The sequence below is a fragment of the Tenrec ecaudatus genome, chromosome 5 (genome assembly GCF_050624435.1).
Source record: "Tenrec ecaudatus isolate mTenEca1 chromosome 5, mTenEca1.hap1, whole genome shotgun sequence".
Taxonomy (NCBI): Eukaryota; Metazoa; Chordata; class Mammalia; order Afrosoricida; family Tenrecidae; genus Tenrec; species Tenrec ecaudatus.
In genome coordinates, this window is record NC_134534.1 from 132,988,871 (window position 1) to 133,016,153 (window position 27,283).

The window sequence follows — 27,283 nt, forward strand, 5'->3', positions numbered from 1 at the left end:
AAGATGGCCATTGAGTCGGCTCCAAGGCTTTGTAAATCTACAGGAGCACACAGCCTTGTCTTTCTCTCACTGAACTGCTGGTAGGTTTGAACTGCCATCGCAGTTAGCCGCCCAAAACTTACCCAATAGCAGCACAACCTAGACTTTGTTCTAGGTCTTAGTGAGCTAAAATATAATACTAGTAATTAAATGCAAAAGGAAATGAAAAGGGGTCATAGTTGGAAAGTATGCTGATAGAAACGAAGCTGGGGGTTGCATGGTAAGGATTGTGCAAGACCAATGATTTCACTACAAGTACCTTTTTTCAACAATGTAAACAACACCTGTACATGTAGAACTTGCCAGATTGAATACACAGGAATCAAAGTGACTGCATCTGTAGGAAGGATGATGGGAAAGCTTAATATCATCAGTCATAAGGCCAGGGGTTAAAGGTGGAACAAAGTATCAGTTGCTCAACTGTAAGTTCAAGTTGAAGCCGAAGAAAATTAAAGCCAGTGCACAAAAGCCAAAGTATGACCTTGAATATATCCCCCATGGATTTCAAGGCCATCTTAACAGATTTTATGCACTGGACACTAATGACTGGAGACATGCTTAATGGTAAATGAGATCAAGACCATCACATTTGAAGAAAGAAAGGGGTCATTTAAAAAAAAAAGACTAAAGTAAGTGTCAGACAAATGGGTGCATAAGCAAATGTGGCGAAGAAAGCTGATGGTTCCCGGCTATCAAAAGATATAGTCTGGGTTCTTAAAGGCTCAAAGGTAAACAAGTGGCCATCTAGCTCAGAAGGAACAAAGCCCACATGGAAGAAGCACACCAGCCTGTGCGATCACAAGGTGTCGAAGGGATCAGGTATTAGGGATCAGAACGAAAAATCTTACCATAGTGAATGAGGGGGGGGCGTGCATAGTGGAGACCCAAAGCCCATTTGTAGGCCACTGGACATCCCCTCACAGAAGGGTCTTGGGGAGGAGACAAGTCAGTCAGGGTGTGATGTAGCAACGATGAAAAATACAACTTTCCTCTAGTTCCTAAATGCTCCCCCTCCTCACACACACACACACACACACACACACACACACACACACACACACACACACTGTCATGATCCAAATCCTACCTTGCAAGTCTGGCTAGATCAGAGGATGTACACTGGTAGAGATGGGAACTAGAAACAGGGAATCCAGGGCGGATGATCTCAGGACCAGTGGTGTGAGTGGCGATACTGGGAGGGCATAGGGAGGGTGGATTGGAAAGGGGAACCAATTTCAAGGATCTACATGTGACCTCCTCCCTGGGGGATAGACAACAGAAAAGTGTGTTAAGGGAGACATGGGACAGGTCAAGATGTGACAAAATAATTTATAAATTATCAAGGGTTCATGAAAGAGGGGGGAGGGGAAAATGAAGACATAATGCCAGGGGCCTAAGTGGAGAGCAAATGTTTTGAGAATGATGAGAGTAACAAGTGTACAAATGTGCTTTACACAATTTATGTATGTATGTATTGCAATAAGAGTTGTATGAGCCTGGACTCCCCCAGCCCAGACATTGTAGACTGTGGGACTTTGCCCAAACGGGGTTTTTTTTTTCCTTAATAAAGCCTGTTTGCAAAAAAAAAAAAAAAAAGTTGTATGAGCCCCTAATAAAATGATTTTTAAAAATACCGTATATACTCGAATATAAGCCGACCCGAGTATAAGTTGATGTACCTAATTATTACCTGGGAAACCAGAAAAACTGAATGACTGGAGTATAAGCCTAGGGTGGAAAATGAAGACGCTATTGGTGAGTTTCAATAATCAAAACAAATGAAAATAAAATTACTAAAAATTGACACATCAGTGGAGTAATGTATTTAAATATTTATTTTAAATAAAAACAAATAAAAGAACAAGTCATTTACCATTAGTAAAACAGCACAGTAAGCGGAAAATAGGTTCAACAAAAACAATAAAGTATCAACAATGTTACCTTAAGAGTACTATTCCCTGAGCTCATGAGATTTCCTCCTTTTGTTAGTTGGGCTTGACCAGATGACATCCATTCATGCCACGTCCTTCGCACACAGTCTTTAAAAGGCTTATTCAAAGATACTTCTAGAGGCTGCAGTACAGATGTAAGCCCACCTTGAATAACAGCTAAAGTAACTTGACTAGATTTGCCAATTTTTTTTTTATGATAGGTGAGCTTTGAACGTACCCCAAACAAGTAACTATGGCTTTTTCTTTAAGGCTGCTCCTGGTCGTCAGTTCCAAATTTCTTCCAACCATTTTTTTGTTCCGTCTCCATCCAGCCAGCCTTTAGCACATTCACACACAGTAATTCTTGGTGGGAAATTGATCTTTTTAGGCAAGGTCTTTCTTTTAAAAATAATGACAGGACACAGCTTAGTTCCATTAGCCAAACATGATAGAACAACTGTAAAGTGTTTTTTTTTCTTCATTTCTCCTAAACTTGCCACAGTTCTGTTGCTTGGAAGATCAAAAGTCATGGCAGTTTCATCCATATTCCCAATATCTGCCAGGTGATAATTATAAATCCTTCTTTGTTGTATAATAAATGACTGGAATGACGTATGGTAATTTTTTCTTCAAGGTCTTGTGGCAATTTCTGGGAAATCTTTGTTCTTTGTCTCAAACATAGTAGGCCAAACCTATTCATGAAGCAGGTACACCATCCTGTTGACACAGCAAAATTTTCAATGCCTGGTGCTTTATAGTTGTCATCCTTAGCCATTTGTAGAGCATGTATGCAGATTCCCATGCATGTTACGCAGTAACCATTTTGACGACACTCCATAACCCATTTATGCAATTCACGCTCTAGAGCCCCATAAAAAGACGTTAAACTACGATGAGCTTTTTCAGCTTTTGGAATCTGTTCCAAGTCAGCCTTCATTTCCTGCCACCCCCTAACTTGCTTTTCATCAACACAGAATTCCCTACTTGCAATACTGTTATTGCTCTCTTCTGCTCTTGACACAACCCCCATTTTGAAGCCAGCTTCATATGACCTGTGTCTTTGTTTTGGTTCAAGAGTATCCATTTCTAATAGGATAAAAATATAAGACTTGAAAAAGAACTTTAATGGTAATGCTTCTCCCCCTCCCCCCATGACGTGTTAGTTAGGAGGAAAGGGGGGAGTCTGTGCGGGCAGGGGATGCAGGATGTGAATTAACACAGAGACCAGAGGGGAGAGATGGAACACAGCCACAGACACATCCTTACCAGTTCAGCTGCCGGCGTAAGTGAATCACTACAGGTGCTTCTGCTAATTGGAGCCGTCCACGTCATAAAATAGCTCTGATTGGTTAGATATGAGTAAACAAACATTCAAATCCCTGCAGTATCAGTGGGGCTTTGAATGAACAGAGGAGAAATAGCAATCACCATGAGATAATGGGCGCTTGTCCCGTTACCTTGGGAGGTCCCCAGTGAGATGTTAAACCTGGCTGGGGTATAAGCCGAACCTGTTTTTCAGCACATTTTTTTGTTGCCAGTTTGCCTATAGATGGGCTTTGGTTCTCCACTCCACACTTCACCATGATATGATTGTTTGTTCTTTGATGCTTAATAACTGATCCCTTTGACACCTTGTGGTCACACAGACTGGTGTGCTTCTTCCATGTGAGTTTGTTGCTTCTAATTCAGGTGGCCGCTTGTTTATCTTCAAGCCTTTAAGCCCCAGATACTATCTCTTTTGATAGCCGGGCACCATCAGCTTTCTTCACATTTGCACTTTGTCTTCAGTGATCGAGCAGAGAAGGTGAGCATAATGGAATGCCAGTTTAACAGAACAGTGCTCTTGTATTGAGGGAGTACTTGAGTGGAGTCCCACTGTCCATCTGTTACCTTAATACTAAACCTATAAATATAGGCATATAGATCTATTTCCCAATCATTATATATATACATATGTGCCTGCCTGTATTTAGACCTCTATAAACACCCTTTGTCTCCAAGTTATTTTCTCTATTTCTTTTTACTTTCCTTTTGTTCCACTACCATGCTCAGCCTTCATTTGGGTTTCAGTAATTCCTCTCGGTTACATTGCCCTTGCTCAAGCCCTACCAGGCCACCTACATCCTTCTCGCCATCCATTTTGGATCACTTGTTCCCTTGTCCCTGGATTTGTTAACACTCACTTCCTTTCTGCTTCCTCCTCCTTTACGATGTCCCCCTGGAACCATTGGTCCTGTTGTTTTCTCCTCCAGCTTGTTTATCCCGCCTATCTTAGACCTGCAGAGATAATAATATGCACAGAAAACAAGACAGAGCAAAGCAAAGCAACAACAACAACAAAACAACAACCCGAAAAACCCCAGCTGCTCTTTCCCCCTCTATTCCCTTTCCTCATGACCCCTTGATAGATTATGAATTATTTTCATATCGCACACCGACCAACCCTTCCCCCATGGTTTCTGCTGTTCCCCTGGAGGGGCTGTGTGTGGTTATGTGTTGATGCAATCGGTTCTCCCTTTCTCTTCTCTCCTCCCCGCCCCCCCGCCCCCCTACCCTTCTGGTAGCACTATTCCCATTCCTGTTCCTGGATTTCATGTGTCTTATCTACACCTGTGTAAATGCTCTGGTCTAGTCCAAAGTGAGAAGCAGCACTGGGGTCATGGTAGTGGGGGGTGAGGAAGCCTCAAGGAACCAGAGAAATAGTGTGTGTTCCATTGGTGGTTACTGCACCCTGGTTGACTCATCCCTTCCTTGTGACCCCTCTGGGTCTCTGCTCTGACCCCCTCATTGTCAACAAAATGTTTTTGTTTGTTTGTTACCGGTTTTCTGATACCTGTTACCCAGTCCTGATGACACTTCATGATTGCACCGACTGGTGTGCTTCTTCCATGTGGGCTTGTTGCTTCTCTTCTGGATGGCCACTTGTTTAACTTCAAGTCTTCAAGACCCAGATGCTCTATCTTTTGATAGTGGGGCACCATCTACTTTCTTCACATTTGCCTATGCTCCTATTTTCTTCAGCGATTGTGTCAGGAGGGTGGGCATCTCAGATTGCCAATTTTTTTCTATGTAAAATTAAAAATTTTTTAAATCATTTTATTGCAGAATCAGATTGCCAATTTGCTAGAACAACGTGTACTTGTATTGAGGGAGGGTATGAGCAGAGGCCCAAAGTCCATCCACTACCCCAGTGTATTGCCAGATAAGTACATGTACATAGGCCAATACTTCTATTTTTAAGGATTAATGTATTTACATATATACACACCTATGCTTATAAAATTAAAACGAAATTAAAAACGAAAATTTAAAATTCCTTAAACAAAACCTTTGATACACAGCAAAAGCAATTTAGAGCAAGAAGCTCACATATCAAAAAATAAGTATCAAAAGCAAAGCATTAATGCAACATTGTCAATAATTAGAACAAGAGTAGCAAAATAAACTTTCAGTTACCAGAAGAAAATAATAAAGATTAGAGCAGAAATCAATGAATAAGGCAACAGAACACAATAAAACAAAGCAAAACAAAACAAAAAAAAAACCCTTCCCTCAACTCAATGCCAACTTGTAGCGACTGAATAGGACAGCGTAGAACTGTCCTGTGGGTTTCTGGGTATGCAAATCCGTAAGTGAGTAGAAAGACCTATCTTTCTCCAGAGCAGCTAGTGGTTTTGAACTGCTGGCCTTGAGGATCACAACCCATCCCTGGTGGTTAGTGGCTACACTCTGGACTGCTAACTGCAAGGTCAGCAGTTCGAAACCACTAGCCACTCTGCAGGAGAAAGAGGAGGCTTTCTACTCCCATAAAGAGTTACAGTCTCAAAAACCCTCAAGCACAGTTATACCCTGTCTTATTGAGTCACTATGAGTCAAAACTGGCTTGATGGCAGCAAGTTACAGAACACAACAGAAAAGAATAAATAAGGTGAAAATCTGGTTCTCTGAAGGATTATCAAAATTGACCAGTGCCTGGTAAACTGAAGGAAAAGAAGCAAATATCACAATTCAGAAACGAAAAAGCTGGTATCAGGAAGAACCACGGGGGAAAGTAGACGGTATTATACTGAGATGGGTGTTGTACTCATCTTTCTCCAGCAAAGGCGTCTCTGGTGCAACGCTAGCAGGCGGTTTCTCTCTCCCGTGTGTGGCTGGGACGAGACGCGGGGTCCGGCCTTTTCCGGGGTCTAACTTCGGTAGCTGGGTCGGACGCTCGCACCCTCACCTTACGGGGAGAGCCCAAGGAGAAACGGAAGGTGCCCAGAGCTTCGGCGGCGGGGTCGGGATAGCGCCCGCGTCAGCCCGGACCCAGTCAGTGCCATTGCCACCCGCAGGTTCCGCCCGGGCCCCGCCCACTGCCGAGCAGGCCCCGCCCACGGCGCAGGGCCCCGCCCACGACGCCGGCCGGCGAAGGTGTCCGGCTGCTCTCTGGCGCCCCCTGGGCGGGCGCGAGCGTCCCAGGTTTCCGGTGAGCGGCGGCCGCCGGCTGTGACGGCTCCCTCTTCGCGAGCGAGCGGCGGTGGTCTCTCCTCCTCCGTAGCGCCGGCTCCAGGTGGGACGCGCCCCGGCTCCCGGGGTCTTACACCCTCCCCTCCCGCAGCGCTCTGCGCGCCACTCGCGCCGGTGGGCCGCCTGCCCGTCCCGGCGCGCCTTCCTCGCCGACTGCAAGCTCTCGGCTCTCCCCGCCGGCCACTTCCCGTGCCTGGCGGCCGGGGCGGAGGGGCGTGGGCAGCGGGCTCCGGCCCTCGGGGCTGCGGGCGCTTACCGCACGCGCAGGTCCCTGCGGGCTCGCTCCCCGGGCGCCAGGAGGATGCCGGGCTCGCTGCTAGCGACGCGCGGGCCGCTTTCCTGGCCGGCTGGAGCCGCTCTCCCAGGCCTCTCCCGGACGGCCCGAGGGCCCGGGGAGCTGTGGGGTTGGTTGGCAGGATGTCCCGGGGATCTTGGCGTCCCCGATGGAAATCTTGGGCGGCGCCGGGGGTCGAGGCCCCTGAAGGCTTAGGGAGGGGCGCCTGCTGCTGATCCTGTTGCAGTCATCCTGAGCTAGGTCATAGCGGACGGTTGGTGGCCCTCCAACTCGCTTTCTCAGGTAGGCGCAGCCAAACCCTCTGTAACGCCTGCCTGGTACCCAGGGTGGGCCTTATGGCAGCAGACGGGGTGGGGGAGGGACCTCTAGAAGGCCTCACAAGTCTCAGATGCGTGTTATCTTTTGTCTCCGACCTTCTTAAAACGTTCCCACGGTCCCTACCACGTTCTGCAATTTTCTGGAATCCTTTCTAGCACCCCTTCCTTCGTTGGAAACCCACAGGGGCAGTAACACCGTGCTCTACAGATTTTATGAGTAGGAACCTGAGTGAACATGGGTGGTGGGTGGAAATTTCATCAAGGGACCTAAGAGGGGCGTGACACCCTCCGCTTTGTGCTGAAGGAATAAAGTAGCATAACCACTAACACTCGCTCCTGGCTGAGAAGTGCACCCTCCTGGCCCTGGGCGCCTTGCAGGAAGACTCAACTCCAAAAAGGCTTTCTGCCAAGCCCCGGGGTGCTACCAACAGCCACACTCATCCAACTTGCTTCTGCAAGTGGGTACGTGCTCTCTGCAAGAATCAGAGTACTAATTGGCATCATTAAAATTTTCCCCAAACCGAACTACTATTCCTCCTGCCACGGTAGGTGAGTACAGTTCTCTCCAGCGCTCAGTAGAGGACAGTGGATTTGGGGATCGTCAACAATGACTTTTTTAAAGGGCAGACCAAGTCCAAAGATGCACTGGCTGGCCCATTTATCCTTCCACCTCCCTTCAAGCTCTGAGCAGTGTGATCCAGTGAGCACAATTGCTCCAGGTGGAGCCTGGGGAATTAGTGTGTTAATGTATGAAGTGGTCATTTCCTTCCTGCGCACCATCAGAATCTAGCCTGTAAATTTACCGCCTTAAGGGCCGTACCTGTAGCGGCTTTTGACAGGTACATTAAGGTGGTGCAACTATTTAGTAAGCCCGTTTGTTAACTGAAAGGGTGGAGGTTTAGGCTACCTGAAAGTGCCTTAGAAGAAAGGCCTGCAATGGAGATCCCCTCATAGAGGGGTTTAGGAGAGGAGATGGGTTAATTAGGGTGCGAGGTAGTATCGATGAAGAACACAGCTTTCCCCCAGATCCTGGATGCTTCCTCCCCCCAACTACCATGATCCGAATTCTACCTTGCAGGGCTGGATAGGACAGAGGCTGTACACTGGTGCATATGAGGGTTGGAGGTACAGGGAATCCAGGGTGGATGATACCTTCAGGACCAAGGGTGTGAGGGACGATGCTGGGAGAGTGGGTTGGAAAGGGGGAACTGATTACAAGGATCCACATGTGACCTCTTCCCTGGGAGAGGGACAGCAGAGAAGGGGGGAAGGGAGACTCCGGATAGGGCAAGATATGACAAAATAACGAGGTATAAATTACCAAGGGCATATGAGGGAGGGGGGAATGGGGAGGGAGGGGGAAAAAAAGAGGACCTGATGCAAGGGGCTTAAGTGGAGAGCAAATGCCTTGAGAATGATTGGGGCAGGGAATGTATGGATGTGCTTTATACAATTGATGTATGTATATGTATGGATTGTGGTAAGAGTTGTTTGAGTCCCTAATAAAATGTAAAAGAAGAAAAGAGAAAAAAATGATTAGGGCAAAGACTGTACAGATGTGCTTTATACAATTGATGTATGTATATGTATGAACTGTGAAAAGAATTGTATCAGCCCCAATAAATTGTTAAAATAAAAAAATTAAAAAAAAAAAGAAGAAGAAAGGCCTGGTGTTCCGCTTCTGAAAAATCAGTCATTGAAAACCTAGTGGAGTACAGCTCCCTCTGCACTGACATGCCTGGGGGTGCCGTGAGTGGATGTGATTTTATCATAAGGACCCAGTGCCCCTCCAGTCATCTCATTTAATTAGTTCATGTGTTGCTATTTCACCTTCATTCAGAAGATGGCAAAGTCTTTTGGCATCGCTCTCAGGCAATGTGTTTCTTTCTAACAGGTTTGAGGAACTGAACCATCACAGCAGCTTCTTGGCGGTACTGAGTGTTAAAGGGGTAAATATACTCATTACCCGTAATCCGATCTGTTCTGTTAATATAGACAAGGGGGCTTCAACTGACTTGTGGAAAACTGGGATGAAAGATCATAGATTTTCCCACAGACTTTTTGCAGCCCCCCTTTGTACTTGGTACATTTTGTAAACTTGCTATCACTTTACTGTTAGTTGACAGTTCTAACTAAAAAAAAAAATTTCAGCTCAGTTATGCAACAGATAACTTTCTTTATCCAAACTCACTGCCATCGAGTTGATCCTGACTCACAGTGACCCAACAGGACAGGATAGAACTTCCCCTGTCCGTTTTCAAAACTATTCATCTTTACTGGAATAGAAAGCCTCATATTTCTCCTTCAGAGAGGCTGGTGGTTTCAAACTGCTGACCTTCAGGGTAGCAGCCCACTATGCCACCAGTGCTTCTACTGGGTTACATTGTAAAAAGTGAGTTCTGTAAAGAAGAAAACTGAACAGAGATTGATGCCTGGGTCTAGGGACAGGCAAGCTTAGGCCCGAGACTGGGAAGCTTACTTTGGAGGGGTTTCCAAGTTAGGGGGGATAGCTGAGTCAGGGCACCATATGTGTTAGGTTCCGAGGGCTTTTCCTCGATTCTTGCTTCTCAGCATGGAAAGAATTCACACGGCAGAAGCCCAAAGCTGAGTAAAAGTTAAGAAGTTACATTTTCGATGGTACATTCTCACAGATAAGCACTGGCCATCTCCAGGGATCTTGGAGAAGCCTTAGAGAACCCTGCAAGGAAACCGCTGTGCTCACCACTCCAGAGGAGACCTGGATTTCCTCCTGGCAGTTAGGACCTCTGGTATCAGACCTTGAATTTGATTGGACATGGACATCTCTGCCCATTGCCCATGATCAGTGAAAACTGATCAAGAAAACAACCAGTCCATCCTAGCGAAGGGCAGACCTCACAGGAAAGCATCAACGATGTACTTTAATAGCCTAGCCTTTGATGGGGGTGTCCTTTTTTTGTAATGCAAATCAGACGGAACCAGTTGCCTTCCTGTCCCTTCTGAGTCTTGGCAACCCCATGTGCATCAGAGATAATGGTGCCTCACCAGGTTTACTGTGCTGGTCTTCTTCGGGAAATAGACTGAATGGTTTTTCCCTGGGACATGGTAGAAAAATCTGACTCAAGAAAGATGGTCCTTTCAGGATGAGTTAGAAATGCAGTGAGGTTTGTGACCACGATGTATTATTGAGGCAAGACCAGAAAACAGCAAAACTCCTGGCTATCGATGTGGATGGTGCTGATTCAGAGCCACCCTACCGGACAGGGTAGAACTGCCCCTTTGAGTTTCTCAGGCTGTCAGTCTTTATGGGAGCAGAATGCCACGTCATTCTCCTGAGGGGTGGGTGCCAGGTTTGAACGGTGAATTTGTGGGCTCTTTTAAGGCTGGCCAGAGGAGACTTTAAAGGCAGACTGCTTGTATTTCACGTCTGACTTAGCTGTGTTTCTCACAGATGATTGTTATACCCACTGGAATATGCGCTTTACAAGGGCAAGGAGTTTTGTTCCCTCCCACGTTTCTTCAGTTTACCTGTGATTCTTGAGGTGATCGGAATTCCAAAGTATATGACTCTTTAGGGATGCCTTCAGAATGTTTGCTCACTGAGAAAGTTAGCTCCATTCGTTACTTCAAGATTTTATCAGAGAATCATGTGGCCCTCAAAATCTGAAATACAGACTCTCTGGTTTACAAGCCACCTCCTTGTCTGTTTCATTCATCGCAAGTTGATTATTGGCTGACTTGTTTGATGGCTCTTCTAGGTCAGCGGTTCTTAACCTGGGGGTCGCGACCCCTTTGGGGGGGGGTCGAATGACCCCTTCACAGGGGTTGCCCAATTCATAACAATAGCAAAATGACAATGATGAAGTAGCAACAAAAATGATTTTATGCTTGGGATCACCACCACATGAGGAACTGAATTAAAGGGTGGCGGCATGAGGAAGGGTGAGAACCACTGCTCAAGGTGATAGCTCTCCATGAGAACAGGGGTCTGTGCTCCTGTTTTCTTCACACCTGCGTCCCTAGCTCCCAGCGCTGTGCTTAGCACTCAGTGGGTGCTCAGTACATAGCTGTTGATGAAGGGGTGTCGCTCCAGGAGGCGCTGCAGTTTGTTATAGTATGCCTAGCCCAGGACCTCTTCTTGACTGAGGCAGGACGTTTCTTAGTGAGGATCCTCTCAATATGTTCTCTAGGTGTGGAGTCGGCTATGTTCATGCTGCTTGTCTTTGGGGCCTTGCTTCCGGAAGTCCCACTGAGCAGCCAGGATGCGGCCCCTCCCGGGGCCTCTGACCATCCAGGTGAGCCTCTGTATGACTTCGCCAGCATCCGCCTGCCGGAGGAGCACATTCCCTTCTTTTTGCACAACAACAGGCACGTTGCTGCGGCCTGCCAGAAAGACTTGCGGTGCCCTTATAAGGTTGGTAACACTCCTTCTATTTTCAGAGGGATGGATTTTAGGTTGGCTTACTACTTTGGCTTTATGATTGGAGCTTGCCAGTGAAATTCTGTTTCCATTGTCCCTGTGATCCGCTGGTTTTATGGATTTCATAAAGGCTTTCGCTGGACTGAACTTTGCTGAAGATTGTGTCTCTCCCATGTGATCTCTAGCCTCTGTAAACCAGCAAGGATTAGATGGGGTGCAGAAAGTCCACCTAGTGAAATGAAAGACTACCCCATTTCCTTAAACTGCACACTGTACGGGTTCCTCAGTAAGCATCAGAGGCCACACCTCTGGCTCTGTGTCCAAATCAAGTCAATGATGACAGATGGCTTCCCTTTGCATTTAGAGGCGCTGGGAAAGGCCTCCATTTGGAGCCCATTAGGACACCACATGGGCCTGGAAGGTCAAAGCTGGGCATTGTGAGCCGCTTCCTTCCGGCCACTGGCACAGGAAACATGAGGAGGCAAACTTGGGAAGCAGAGCAGCTGGGGTCTTGCAGAGGCCCCTTCACCACACTAGAAGGCCAGCCCACCTGCTGTGCCCCGATCTTCTGGGGCCTCTGCTGATCCTGATGGATGAATCAGCGGCTGACTCAGTGCACTTCGCTGTGATTCTGGTGGCCACTGAAATTCTAGTGTATATGACTGTGTAGAGACTGACGCTAGAATGTGCTTGCCCATTGCGACCGGCAGTTCCACTTGCTACTTCAAGGGATTCTAATTCCAGGCATCCCTGGTAGTCTGGGGCCCCTGAGGAACACAAACGGTTTATTTTCAGCTATTAACCAAAGGTTGGCAGTTCGAAACGTACCCTCTGGTACTGCCAAAGAAAGGTCTTGCCGTTAGGTGTCCAGCCAGGAAAACTTTATGGAGCAGTTTTACCCTGTGACACATGGGGCCTCCAGGGGGTAGAATCGGCTGGATGGCAGTGGGGTTTTCTGTTTGTACATCTAGGTAAAGCTGAGTTTGACTTAGGGGACAGACGTGGTAGGGACAGTGATTAAGGAGCATTATTGTTCAGTAATTTGGGGACCTCTATTCATAGTACTTCAGTTGTTTTCCTTACCACCCACCTGTCCATTTGTCATATTGCTGGGCCTCCCATGTTGCTCTAACGCTGTGTGCCATGCCTGCTGTATGTCAGACACAACAGCGTCACCCAGGGTGGACAGGTTTCCGCTGAGCTTCTGGGCTAAGACAGATAAGGAAGAAAGAACTGGCAATCAGCTCCCCCAAATGAGGGAATGAACACCCCGTGCATCACAGTGGTCCAGCGGTTCTCAACCTGTGGGTCACGACCCCTATGGGGGTCAAACGACCCTGTCACAGGGGTTGCCCGATTCATAGCAGTAGCAAAATTCCAGTTATGAAGTGGCAATGAAAGTAATTTTATTGGGGGGGAGCCACCACAACGTGAGGAACTGCATTAAAGGGTCGTGGCATCAGGAAGGTCGAGAAGCACTGCAGTGGACCTCTGACTGGCCCCGTGTTGAGTGAGGCGCTCCCCTAGGTTGGAAAGAGTGACGCACGCAACAACAGGCTTACCCATAAGCATCCTGAAGGTGGGGTGGGACCCGGCAGCGTTTTCGTCTGTCGTGGATAAGGCCGCCGTGCTCGGAGTTGGCGCGCGATAGCGAAGGGCAGCGTTTTCACGGTGTGAATTCACAGAAATGTAAGGAAGAGAGTGCTGGAGAAGAGTTGTTTTCTGTGTGGATAAGACTCAGGGTAAACGTCAGAAGCAGGGAGACAAGTCTAAATGTACCTGTTGTATGTTTTAGAAACACTTAGAACATCTCGACTCCTGCTGGGGTTACGAGAAATCCTGTAAAGCCGGCTTCAGGTTTGGGTACCCTGTGTGCAGCTCTGTCGACCTGGGATGGTAAGTCTCTCCCTTCCAGCCCGCCTTCCCTGTGGTGTATGTCGAGCTCCAGTGATACCCAGCTAAGTTCTTTTTGTGTTCGGTAGTCATTCCTTTAACGATAAATTTGCTGCTACATTAGCGAGTTCAACTTCACTCTTTCCGGGTGGGGTTGGGGGCAGGAATGTCTGCCATTCCCTCAGCCGGGGACACGAGTGTTCCCATAACTCACCTACCCACCGTCCCTGGGAGGTGCAGTGCGAATGATTAACACCCCACAGCCAGCTGGAAAGCTGACGGCTTGCACCCACCGGGAGGCACCGTGGATGAACACGTGGTGGTCTGCTTCGACAAGGCCACGGCCTGGCAAAGCCCTAGCAGCAGTTCCGCTCTACACACGGGTCACCGCAGTCAGCATCGCCTCCACAGCGACTGACACCAGAGAGCGCTCTAAGGAGGATGAACTGATTCCTCTGGATTTGTCTTGGTTATTGAAGTACAGTCAGTACTTCCCTGCAGGCCAGATCAGCGGGGCAAAGAAAGGGCTAGTTACCAACAGTGTATTTTCTTCCGTTCCCCATGGTTTCAACTTTAGTTACCGCTGTTGTGCGTTTTTACTTTAAGGGGCTAAATCTGGGAATAATTTAAGTGGATGATCTCATGTAATCAGGGAGAGTTAGGGGATACTGATGGTAGTGTACTTGAAAAAAACAAAACAACGAAAGTAATGACAACAGACCCTAAGAAAGAAAATCCAAGGCCCAGGAAAAGCACGACGAAATAAGGGCCTAAACGTTGGGATCTTTTTGTTTACAATTAGGACGGACACGCTTGAGTCGGCGCAGGACATATTCTGGACACAAGCTGACTTTGGGTACGCAGGGGAGCGCCTGCGAGAGATACAAGTGCTCTGCCAGCCTGAGCACACGGTGGGTGTTTCAGTGCCTTAAAACTGAGCTGTTTTTCAATTCTATAATAGCCAGGCCAATGGCCCTTGGATAGCGCATTCCCTCACTGTTACTTCTGTACTGGCTTGGGAAAGTTTATTTAATTTCCCCAAAGAAGTCATTGTGTTTCTCTTGGAATGAATGGCCTGGTTTCTACATGAGTGCCAAGCTCTGGATGGGACACATGGTTAAACATAGCTACTCTTTTGAAGGTTGGAGGTTCCTGTCCACTGGTTCCCAAATGTATTTGGCCTACCACCTCCTTTTAAAAAAAGGGTGGGGGAAGTTCCTCAGCCTACCAGCCCCTAGCAATTAAAACCCTTTCTACTTTAGCTCATAAGCCAGGAGTAAGTCCAGGTATCTGCTTTTGCAGTGCCTTGGGATTGTTTCAGCACCCCTCCACCTCCTTCCCCCAAAGGGGATGGTGTTGCCCACTTTGGAAACAATGATGTAGCTAATCCAACCAGAGGAGCTTTAAAATAAAGCGTTGGCCATTCTAGTTCCATAAGATCACAGCCGTTGAAAACTGCTGGAGTGTAGTTTTACTCTGGTACACATGGGGTTACTTTAGAAAATGTTGACAAGATATATTTCTCTAGCTAGCTAGTCTAAGTTTCACCTGGGAAGAACCCAAATCCCTCCGAGTAGGTAAGCTATGTCTGTAAGACCAAACAGCAACTATGTTGACTTATACCTTGAACGCAGGTCTTCTCAGTGTGTCCTTTCTCAGGAGCTATATTGTATCGAAGTGGCTTTGACCATCAGGTGGCAGTGAGGCAGTTTAGGGATGTAAGCTAGAGGGCAGCATACCAATCTTGGCTCTGCTACTTAATAGCGACAGGACCTCTGAGCAGGTACTCAACCTTCAGTGCTCCAGTTTTCTCTGCTTTAAGACTTTCCCAGTTTCATAACTTGTGGTAAGGCGGAAATAATATGTATATCGTGCTCAGTGTAACACCTGGCTAATGACTTGGCTCAGTGTTATTTTTTAAAGGCTTGTGGAATTGTAAGCACTTAGGGTTAGAGCCAACTGATCTGTAGCCCAGTGAACTTCAGGGCTGAGTCCTTGACATCTTGAGGGTCACTGTTCTCTTCAAACAATTTGAAAACTAAAAAAAAAAAATCTTTCCCTATTTGCATTAAAAAAATGAAGTATATGCTCTGTAGCCCTTTGGGAGGGTGTCACTTACTGGGACTTTTAGCAAGACTAGCAAAGGCCGAAGGTGGCACTAACCTGCACCGCTGCAGGTGTCTTTAACAGGTGTCTTTGCCTGGAGCAGAGTTTGTGTGGCGGCGTTTGATGGGAGTCTAGCTGCTCATGTAGAGAGGGCAAGAGAGCAACCCCGGCATCTGTCAGACTTCCCCAAAGAAGCAAACCCAGTAGCGGCAGCACTCAGTTGTGTTGTTCTTTTGGGGTACAGTTGGGTCGACCCCAATTCTTTGTGACCCTGCAGGACAGAGTGGACTGGCCCCAGAGGATTTCCTCAACCATAACCTTTACGAAAGCAGATCACCAGATCTTTTCTTCCCCAAAGCTTCTGGGTGGTTTGAACTGCATCTGCTGCATTTTTTCTAGCAGTGGAGTGCTCAAGCATTGGGCCGCCAGGGCTCGGGGATAAAAAAATGGGTCACGTGAGAATTCTCTGGAATAGCGTACACAGATGCTTAGCTCCGGTTTGATGGGCAGAGGAAAACCCTTAGCTAGACATAGTCTTTGGGCAACTTCTCTTAACGCGGTGAGTGTTTTAACCTGAGGGTTCCCGTGCCATCAGAACGTCCGTGGAGTCTGGTAAGTCCTTGTAATATATGTGCTTGGAGTTATTTTTTATTTTCTCACCATTATTTTAGGGTGACTCGAGTCTGGTGTGTTCCCGTTACCTTCAGTATTGTCGTGCAACCAACCTCTACCTTGATTTACGAAACATCAAGAGAAATCACGACAGGTGCGTCCACCAACAGTTGACATTACAATCTAATAGACGTTCCGAGATATTTTCAGATCCAGGTGCATGCTTTAGATTTGCCTCGCAGAGACATGGCAGTGTGTAAAGACTTAGAAATATGCAGAGGGCCCCACAATTAGTGAATGGGGAAAATGATGGCGCGAAGAGCTGAGCAGAGCATTTCAAGGGGCAGCTTTGAAGAAGGTTCAGTAAAGCCCTGTAGTGCAGGGTGCAGAAACCTGGAATTAGAACGCCCAGAAGGAACAACGCCCTCGGCAAATCTCAAGCTAAACGAACGGAGGGAAACTTTCAAGTCTTAATTTGCAGTATTGAAAAAGTCTATGGGCACAACAGTGACTCTTGTAGGAAGCATCACAAGAAAATGGAAGGAGCACGCAGCCGCTCTACCAAAAAGAGTCGGTGCATGTTCAGCCAGTTCAGGAGGCGGCATATGATGAAGAACTGCTGTCGCAAAGGGAGAACTTCATGCTACGCCAAAGGCATAGTGAGGAGCAGGGCTCTGTGGATTGAGAAAATCCCACCTGAAAGGTTTCAACAAACTGGCCACACTGGGAGCACTCATTAGTTGATGTTAAGAAATTGGGAAGAGAGCCACTTGGCCACCTGACTGGAAGAGGTTCATGTTTGTGCCCCTTCCAGGGGAAAATGGCCAACAGAGTGGACATTATTAAACAATATCATTAATAGTACACACAAAGTTCTGCTAAAGATAATTAAAAAGTGATTGATAATTAAAAATGATTGGAGCAGTATGTCAACAGAGAGCTCCCAGAAATTTAATGTGGATTCAGAAGGGGAAGTGTAGCAAGGGATATCGTGACTGATACCAAATGGATGGCTGAAAATAGAGAATAGCAGAGAGGTATTTACTCGTCTTTTATTAACTAGGCAAAGGTGTTTGTGTGGATCGTAGCAAACTATGGACGACATTGAGAAGAATGGGAATAACAGAACATGTAATTGTGCTCATGTGAAGCTCGTATACAGAACGAGGTAGTTTTTTAAACAGATCAAGGGAATACTGCACGACTTAAAATGAAAAAACAGGTGTCCACCAGCGTTGTATCCTTCCGCCATACTTCTTCAGTCTGTGAGAGCCCTGGTTGTGTCGTGGGTTACACATGGGGTTATTAACCGCAAGGTCAACAGTTCAAAACCAGTTGCTCCGTGGGAGAAAAGAGGAGACTTTCTCCTCCCATAAAGATGTACAGTTCGGAAGCCCACAGGGGCAGTTTTACTTTGTCCAAAGGGTCTATGAGTCAGAATTGACTTAGTTTTTTTATTCAATCTGCATGAGCAAATAATCCAGAAAGCCCAACTCTATGAAGAAGACGGCAGCTTTGGAGGAAGGCTCCTTCACATCCATCAGTATTCAGATGACACAACCTTGCTTGCTGAAAGCAAGGAGGGCTTGAGTGCTTTCTGGTTAAGGTCATAGACTGCTGTGGTCAATATGGATTAGATTACAGCTCTATGTAAAGAAAACCAAAATCGCAACATCATGGCAAGTGGAGAAAAGATTGAAGTTGCCAAGAATTTTATTTGACTTGGATCCACTTCCAACACTAAATGGAAGCAGCAATCAAGAAATCAAATGACATACTGCATTGTACAAATCTGCAAAAGATCTATTCAAAGTGCTCAGAAGAAAAGATGTCTACGTTGGGTCTGACTCACGGCATGGTATTTTCACTCTCCTCCTAGGGGATGAAAGCTGGACCATAAGCAAGGCATGTGGAGAGGAATCAATGCACTTGAATTCTGGTGTTGGCAAAGAATGTGGAAAGTATAACTTCAATGATCTTTAGAAGTGAAGCTGCTAAGACTTTGTCTCAGGTGCTCTGGACATGTTTAGCATCAGCATAGCCAATCCCTGGAAAAAGACTGCATGCTTGGTAGAGGGTTAGCGCAAAAGAAGACCCCCGACAAATGGGATTCAGGCAGTGGCTGCAACATCGGGCTCAAACATAGCAAGCATCGTGAGATGGTGACAGAGCTGGCAGTGTTTCCTGCTCTTATTCATGGCGTTGGGTTGAGTCAGCACCAGCCTGAGGGCACCTAACAGCCTTGTGAGTCATCAGTTCTACTTTTAGGTACATAGCCTAGAAATGGCTAGATGAATAAGTGTGATGGATGCATAAAATGGAATATTATGCCCATAAAGAAAGATGTGTTCCTAAAACAGCTGTATGTTTATGAAATAAAACAAGGATCATAGAAACAGATAACTTCTTAGATAACCAATCACCTTACAGAATTAACTTTCTTGGTTTAAAGACAACTCAATTAATTGACATAATCTAGTTTATAAAGTTTATGCTCTACCAAGTCTGACAAGTAACATCTGAGATCTTAAAACCCAAAAACCTCCATTAAAGATACAATTATTGGTCTCTTCTCATCTGGAGTAAAAGAAAGAACAGGAAGCCCAAGAGTCAGAAAGGAACCTGTTTATAGGACTACTTGTCAACATAGCCACAGCCTCTTCAACCCTGAGGCCAGAAAAACTGGATGGTGCCTACCTACCACTACCATCTTTTCTGATCACAGTAGATGGATTCTGATAGAAAGAGACACATTGTACAATTCAGCAGCTATGCGTGTCGTTCTAATCCCATTTTGGAGGAAGTCCTCTCTTTAGGATTAAGATGGGATGTATTCTGAGTCTCCACCGTAGAAGAGGATGTGACTCCAGTTACCATCTTTTGTTTTGTTGGGGTACGCCGTGTCCGGTGCAGGAACCCAGAGGAACCCCAGAAGAAGCGCCACCAGTGGAGTGCATTTTAGATCTCTCTCTCAGGTGGTGGAGGCTGAGAGCAGAGACCAGAGGCTGTGGCTTGGAGACCATAGAACAGAGCAAAAGGGCCTGGCTGAGAGTGGAGGCTGAGGCAGGGGACTGTGAGACATAGGAGTAGAACTATGATCATGGGCTTGCACAGAGGCAGCGCCAAGGGGCTGTGTGGCTGAGAGACCAGAGAGATACTTGGGGACCAGAGAGATACTTGGCTGCTGAGTGAGGAGAGGTGCTGCTGTGGTCCAATGGTACATCCTTGCTGCTTACTGATCTGACTTACGGCAGCCAGTTAACTCCCCTAATAACCCCCCACCATTGTGGGTTTTGTCTGCGAGTTCTTTGTGGCCACTGCCATCAATTATCTAACCCAGCAGAAAAATACGAGTGTTGTCGGGGAGCAAGTTGGTGTCAGGCTGGAGTAAACAAGTGGAGAGGTGGAGGCGTATCTGACCTGCCTGTGACAGCCTGCCCTGGGTTTGCATGAAGATTGATTCTCCCTCTCCCTGGTGTAACCTCCCTGCCCACAGTACGGCCTCCATGCCATTTCTGTAGAAAAAGAGCTTCTTCTACTTCTACAATAATCCAGACTTACTGGACCTAGCGATACACGAAGAAACCCTGAGATTAAGTTTTAACCATGAATCCAAGCCATCCCCTCAAGTCACCTTTTAGACAAATAGCAGGTGAGCCCATGAAGTAAGGAACATCACCCTGAGTATTATACTTTTTAAAATACAGGAACGATTTGAAACCAAATGGTCAACAAAGGCTCTAGAGTGCAGATGAACAGGTTGGGGTCTGTGAATGGGAATGGATCGAGGCTGAAATACTGAGAATGCTGATTTAATGTGACCAATGTAAACATATTACCAAATAGTAAGGGTAGACATTTTTGACTGGGAATCTATTTTGCTGTTCCTACCTTTCTACCAAAAATACAGTGCAATATTATTTTTTAAAAATTCCCATGACAAGTTGGAGAGTGGATGGGAATGGATGGGTCAGATGGACGACAGTTGATCCTTGGGGAGCTGGGTAATTTGCTACTTTCATGTGTGTTTGACATTTCTACACAGTGTTAAAGCCTAATGCAGAATTGATGTTTTGGACATGGATGAGCTCCTTAGTTACAGTCCATGCGCTTGGGGCATCAACATGCTTTCTGACCTTAATTTCTTGTTATCCAGATTTAAGGAGGATTTTTTCCAGAGGGGTGAAATCGGAGGACACTGTCTACTTGATATTCACACATTGATGTCTGAAGGTCAGCGCAAAAGCCCTCTGCAGTCTTGGTGAGACTTTATTGTTTAAGCATACGTTCCTGAGGGTTTGTCTTTATTGTGGGCACTGTCAGTTTGGGCTAGGAACTGCCCAGTGGAAAAGGGTTTTATTTTACTTTTTAGTCATTTTATTGGGGGCTCGTACAACTCTTACCATAATCTATACATACATCCATTGTGTCAAAACACATTTGTATATTTGTTGCTGTCAGCATTCTCAAAAACATTTTCTTTCTGTTTGAGCCCTTGGTATTAGCTCCTGCCCTCCCCGCCATCACCAACCCTTGATAATTTATAAATTATTATTATTTTGTCATGTCTTATACCGACCAATGTCTCCCTTCACCCACTTTTCTGTTGTCCATCCCCCAGGGAGGGGGTTATATGTAGATCACTGTGATTGGTTCCCCCTTTCTCCTCCTACCTTTCCCTTATTCTTCTGGTATCAGTACTCATTATAAGTCCTGTGGGGTTTATCTGTCCTGGATTCCCTGTGTTTCCAGCTCTTATCTGTACCCGTGTGTACATCCTCTGGTCTAGCCAGATTTGTAAGGTAGAATTGGGATCATGATAGTGGGGAAGCATTTAGGCAATAGAGGAAAGTTGTATGTTTCATCGTTGCTACACTGCACCCTGACTGGCTCATCTCCTCCCCGCGACACTTCTGTAAGGGGGTGTCCAGTGGCCCACAGATGGGCTTTGGGTCCTTACTCCCCATTCCCCCTCATTCACAATGATATGATTTTTGTTCTTTGATGCCTGATACCTGATCCCTTCAACACCTTGTGGTCACACAGGCTGCTGTGCTTCTTCCATGTGGGCTTTGTTGCTTCTGAGCTAGATGGCTGCTTGTTTATCTTCAGGCCTTTAAGACCCCAGGTGCTATATCTTTTGATAGCCAGGCACCATCAGCTTTCTCCATCACATTTGCTTATGCACACATTTGTCTTCAGTGATCGTGTCGGGAAGGTGAGCATCTTGGAATGCCAGTTTCATAGAACAAAGTGTTATTGCATTGAGGGAGTACTTGAGTGGAGGCCCAATGTCCATCTGCTACTTTAATACTAAACCTATAAATATGTGCACATAGTTCTATTTCCCCATCATATATAAATATATTTACATATGTGCATGCCTGTATTTAGACCTCTAAAAACGTCCTTTGCCTCCTAGCTCTTTCCTCTATTTCCTTTCACTTTCCTCTTGTCCCACTATCATGCTCAGCCTTCATTTGGGTTTCAGTAATTCCTCTCGGTTATGTTGCCCTTGATCAAGCCCTACCAGGCCTCTTATACCCTCCTTGCCACCGATTTGGATCACTTGTTGTTCCCTTGTGCCTGAATTCATTAACACCACTTCCTTTTCCCCACCTGCCCCTCTCTCATGTTCCCTCGGAACCATTGGTCCTATTGTTTTCTCCTCCAGATTATTTATCCCACCTATTTTATCTAGACAGACCTGCAGAAACAATAACATGCACAAGTGACAAGACAGAGCAAAACAGAGCAACAAATGAAAACAAAATAACAACAACAACAACAAAGCAATGACAAAAAAACAAAAAATAAAAAGAAAGAAAAGCTTGTAAGTGGTTCAAGGTCTGTTTGTCGACCTTTAGTCGTGTTTTCCCGTTGAGACTGATGGGATGTCATGCCCTGGACCCAAAGTGTATTTTTGGTATTCCCTTTGGTCTTCCATGCTCTACTCCCCTTGCTGTTCTGTTGCATGCCCTTAGTGTTTTGCCTCGGTATGGTGGGGTCAGATCAGGTGCAATTCCCGCCCTGTGTCTCCAGTGTTGTCCCCCATTGGGCTATAGGTCAGTGAGGGATGTTGTGTCTCGTTGTGGGGCCGGCCCTATGGTCCTCTCTGTGCATTGGCTGCTCTGAGCAGGGATGTAGTCCTCAAGGCTTGGCGGGCCAGGATGCATTCCACTCTCTCTTCCTCCCCCTTCATTTGTTCCTGTGTGCTCGGAAAAGGGTTAAGTAATTTGTTGTAACCTGGCTTGAGGTCTTGGGCAGTAATGAAGGTTACAGAGTGAATCTCATCGTTTTATCTGAATTAAATTTTAGTTATAAAACACAGATGACTGTTTGCCAATTGAATTACTATTTAACAATGAAAGGAAAAAACACCAGGAGTTCAAAATGAGTTTGTAACTCCTTGTAATTACTACATGTGTTAGAAGAGCACTTTTTTTTCATGTGCAATTATTGAAGTATTTAACAAACAGGCAAAAAAGTATATGGTTTGGATTATGAAAAACTGCGCCCACTAAGGTAAGTCATTACCCAGGTTACAGAACAGACCATCATCAGCACGGGAGACCCCTTTCCAGTCCCTGCCACGCCCTGTCCCCCAACGACCAACACCACCATGATTGTTAACACCACCAAGGGCTTTTCAACTGTCTGTAAACTGGAGAACACATTCTGATTTAAAATACTTTCTTTAAAAAATTTTTTTTTAATACTTTCAATGTTGCATGATCTATCAAGAAATTCACCACCTCTGGAAAGAAAGGAATTCTACACTGGTTTTTAGATTTCCATTGAAAAATCATTGTAGACTCACATGAAGTTTAAGAAATTCTATAGAACTGGGGTCTAAAAGGCTTGAAGATAAACAAGCGGCCATCTAGCGCAGAAGCAACAAAGCCCACATGGAAGAACACACCAGCCTGAGTGAGCGAGTGATCCCAAAGGGATCAGTTATCAGGCATCAAAGAACAAAAAATCATCATATCATTGGCTGCACACCTCCATGATAGGATCGCTGAAGACAAATGGGTGCATAAGCAAATGTGGCGAAGAAAGCTGATGGTGCCCGGCTATCAAAAGAGATAGTGTCTGGGGTCTTAAAGGCTTGAAGATAAACAAGTGGCCATCTAGCTCAGAAGCAAAAAAGCCCACGTGGAAGAAGCACACCAGCCAGTGCGATCACGAGGTGCCAAAGGGACCAGGTATAAGGCATCATGCAAAAAAAAGAATATATATATACACACACGAATGAAGGGGGAAGTGCAGACGGGAGACCCAAGGCCCAAGTGTCGGCCACTGGAGATCCCCTCATAGAGGGGTTTAGGAGAGGAGATGGGTCAGTCAGGGTACAAGGTAGTACCGACGAAGAGCACAGCTTTCCCCCAGATCCTGGATGCTTCCTCCCCCCAACTACCATGATCCGAATTCTACCTTGCAGGGCTGGATAGGGCAGAGGTTGTACACTGGTACATATGAGGGCTGGAGGCACAGGGAATCCAGGGTGGATGATACCTTCAGGACCAAAGGTGTGAGGGGCGATGCTGGGAGAGTATAGGGTGAGTGGGTTGGAAAGGGGAATTGATTACAGGGATCCACATGTGACCTCCTCCCTGGGAGAGGGACGGCAGAGAAGGCGGGGAAGGGAGACTCCAGATAGAGCAAGATATGACAAAATAACGATGTATAAATTACAAAGGGCACATGAGGGAGGGGGGAGCAGGGAGGGAGGGGGAAAAAAAGAGGACCTGATGCAAAGGACCTAAGTGGAGAGCAAATGCTTTGAGAATGATTGGGGCAGGGAATGTATGGATGTGCTTTATACACTTGATGTATGTATATGTATGGATTGTGATAAGAGTTGTATGAGTCCCTAATAAAATGTAAAAAAAGAAAAGAGAAAAAAAAAAGAAAAGAAAATGATTAGGGCAAAGAATGTACAGATGTGCTTTATACAATTGATGTATGTAAATGTATGGACTGTGATAAGAGTTGTATGAGCCCCTAATAAAACTTTTAAAACAACAACAAAAAAAGAAATTCTATAGAAAATTCCCCTTTTACCCTTCCCCAGCTCTCCCACCTTACATAATCTCAGTGCAGTGATCAAAACTAAAGTCTAACTAATACTATCGATTCAACTAATTTAGATTTCATGTGTGCTTGCCTGCAGTCATTAAAAAGAAATCAGTTCCATGAAAGTTTTATCACCTGTCAGGAAGCATGTACCTACCACTACAGTCGGCACGCAGATGGCAGTCCTCATGGTGTCCCTTGATAGTCACGTAGGGCACTCTTATCTTAGGCTAAGTTTTCAGGTCTCACAAAAGCTAGCCTTATAGGAGAGCAAGCCATTCCGGTTTGTAAGTCACAGATGTATTATCATAGGTGAGTACGAGACCCGATAATGTGAAATACTCTATCTGACTTTCACAGTAAGTGATTCCTGCATTCAAGGAGGCATTTGAGTTTCTAGTACATTGTGTTACCTGGTTCTCCATGGTCATCCTCTGTAATTAAAGTGTCAACAAGCAAAAAGATCTCTCTTCAAGGACTAAGGTAAACCTGACCCAAGTCATGGTATTTTCGTTCGCCTTAAATGTGTGTGAAAGCTGGACAATGAATCAAGAAGACCAAAGAATAGATGCATATGGATTGTGGTGTTGGCGAAGATTATTGAAAGTATCATGGATGTTCACAAGAAAAAACAAATCCGTCTTGGAAGGAGTATAGTTAGAATGCTCCTTAGAAGCAAGGATGGTGAGGTTTTGTCTCATGTGCTTTGGACATGTTATCAAGGGAGACCCGTCCAAGGCCATCATGCTTGGTAAAGTGGAGGGTCAGCAGGAAAGGGGAAGACCTTCAATGAGGTGGATTGACACAGTGGGTACAACAATGGTCTAAAAAATACAGCAATGATCGTGAGGATGGCAAAGGACTGGGTAGTATTTTGTTCTATTGTACATAGGTTGTAACAACAACATTTGCATTAGTTAACTGTTGATATCTAACCAATTACTCTCAAAGTTAGCAACTAAAAATTATTTTTGTTGCTACCTCACAACTGTAATTTTGCTTCTGTTATGAATCAGTGTAAATATCTGATATGTAGGATGTATTTTCGTTGTTACAAATTGAACATAATTAAAGCATAGTGATTAGTCACAAAAACAATATGTAATTATATAGTGAAATATTTATTTCTACTGACAAATAAATGAAATTTTGTCTTGAAGCCTGGTGTAGCATGGGTAACAATCTTAATATAACAACAGTAAACTACATTGCTACATTTTGCAACAGTATGCGTAAAAAGCCAACGCAGGGGCAAGGTTGAGATAGCTTCTTTCTCACCAGATCAGAATCTCTCAGGACAGTCTTTGCAAGAGCACAACGAGATCATCTTCCACAACACGTCTACTTGTGTATTTGGACTTGATAACCAACAACCTGGAAGACCCTGCTTCACGAAGATATGTTGTTGGAAATGGGAAGACGAAGGCACAACACAGTCTCAGACAGAACAGAATCTGACTGCAAACACTTGATCCAGGATTTTGTAACTGGCATTGAAGAAAAATTAGTTCTTGCTGCATCACTGTTAATAAGTTCAGTGAACTCCTCTTGTGCTGTCTCAGGAACATCTTCAACTTTGACTGTGAATGGGCTTTTGGCAAGTGCAAATGGGGTGTCAGGTAGATTTGGAAAATACAATGAAATTTTATCTGCAAGCCTGTGCAAGTGTTCTTTCACAGAAATTATCATCATAATCCTTTTGTGTCTGGTTCAATGTCATGCTCCTCAAAGAAAGCAGATAAGGTAGGCAACGTATATATTTTTTTTCTTTCCAATTTTTTTTTTTGCCAAAGCTGAAATTTAATTTGGAATGATCAGATCTTTTGAGACAAATCAAGGTTTGTTGCATTTGGCCCTGGCAGTGATAAATTTAACTCATTCAAGATGGCATCGATGTCAACCAAGTAAGCTATTTTCTGCAGTTCACTTTTATCGCTGAAATGTGCTTTCTGGTTAAAAAATGTTTTGAAGCTCAAAAACGCGTTTTAAAATGTTTCCTCTCAACTATCTCAGTGTTAGATAGCAGAACATCATTTGGCGCATCAAACTCATAGCCAGTAGCGAACACAGTTGACTGTTTAAAGTGCTCGCCTTTACAAAATTGACAAAACTTATGGCGCTTTTCATTACTTCCTGTAACTCTTGTGGCAGCGTCTTTGTTGCTGATATTTGCCGCTGAATCATACAGTGAGTTCCAATGACTTTTGGTGACTCATTGAATACTGAATGTTGAAATCCAGATCGACATCCTAGCATAACTGGAGCACCATCTGTGCAAACACTGAATCCTTTTCCCAAGAGATCTCATGCTCTTTCTGAATGAACTAACTGTGCCGAATACCTCACGTGCAGTCGTTGTCATTTCAAGAGGTTTGCAAAAAAGAAACTCATCTTTAAAGTTGTCATCACTGATGTACCTCACGTAAACTAGTAACTGAATAGTTTGCAATGTCTGTACATTCATCGAGCTGGATGCTAAATATTGGAAGTGGAGCAGATTTAATTTCATGGCTTACCTGATCAAGAATATCAGCAGACATGTCATCTATTCTTCTGCAGATAGTGTCGTTAGGTAAGGAAATTGCACTCAATTTTATAACAGATTTGTCACCAATCATAACTCAAACAATGTCTTTGGCTGCTGGCAACTGTAAATCCTCAGCAATGGTATGAGGTTTCATAGCTCTGGAGATTCTGAGTACCACCAAATATGAAGTTTCAATGGCTGCTACGTGTTGTTTGTGGTACTTGCCACCAGTGTCAAGCCTGGCATCTTTTAGTCCTTCAGCTTTGCTTCTAATATAGTTGGTATCCTTGCTGGCAAGGCTCGGATGCTTGCTATGAAAATGGCATTTTAGTTTGTTTGGCTTCATGGATTTGGCTGGTAGAACTTCATAATAGATAACACATTGTAGTTTCTCAATTCCTACTGTAATTATTGAGGTAAAACCATACTGTAAAAAAAATCCTCACTATATTTTTTCTTAATGTTCTTCCCTAGATAATATATAACAATAGCTTTAATAATACAAAAGGTGATACATGGCATAGTTTGGTCAATACAGTTCATTAAAGTTTCCTATGATTTACCATTCTGTGTGTT

At 45.2% G+C, this 27,283-nt stretch overlaps 1 protein-coding gene across 1 annotated transcript in view; it reads left to right on the forward strand.

Annotated features, from left to right (window-relative positions):
* Window positions 1-6,384: 6,384 nt before the first annotated feature.
* The window catches only part of EOGT (EGF domain specific O-linked N-acetylglucosamine transferase), a 50,890-nt gene continuing 29,991 nt past the window's right edge, over window positions 6,385-27,283 (forward strand). Inside the window, exons 1-7 of the mRNA XM_075549908.1 lie at window positions 6,385-6,522; window positions 8,986-9,040; window positions 11,261-11,484; window positions 13,286-13,386; window positions 14,186-14,294; window positions 16,161-16,255; window positions 20,258-20,362. Coding sequence (XP_075406023.1) covers window positions 11,275-11,484; window positions 13,286-13,386; window positions 14,186-14,294; window positions 16,161-16,255; window positions 20,258-20,362 — 620 coding nt within the window. The 5' untranslated portion in view covers window positions 6,385-6,522; window positions 8,986-9,040; window positions 11,261-11,274. The remainder of the gene's footprint in view (window positions 6,523-8,985; window positions 9,041-11,260; window positions 11,485-13,285; window positions 13,387-14,185; window positions 14,295-16,160; window positions 16,256-20,257; window positions 20,363-27,283) is intronic.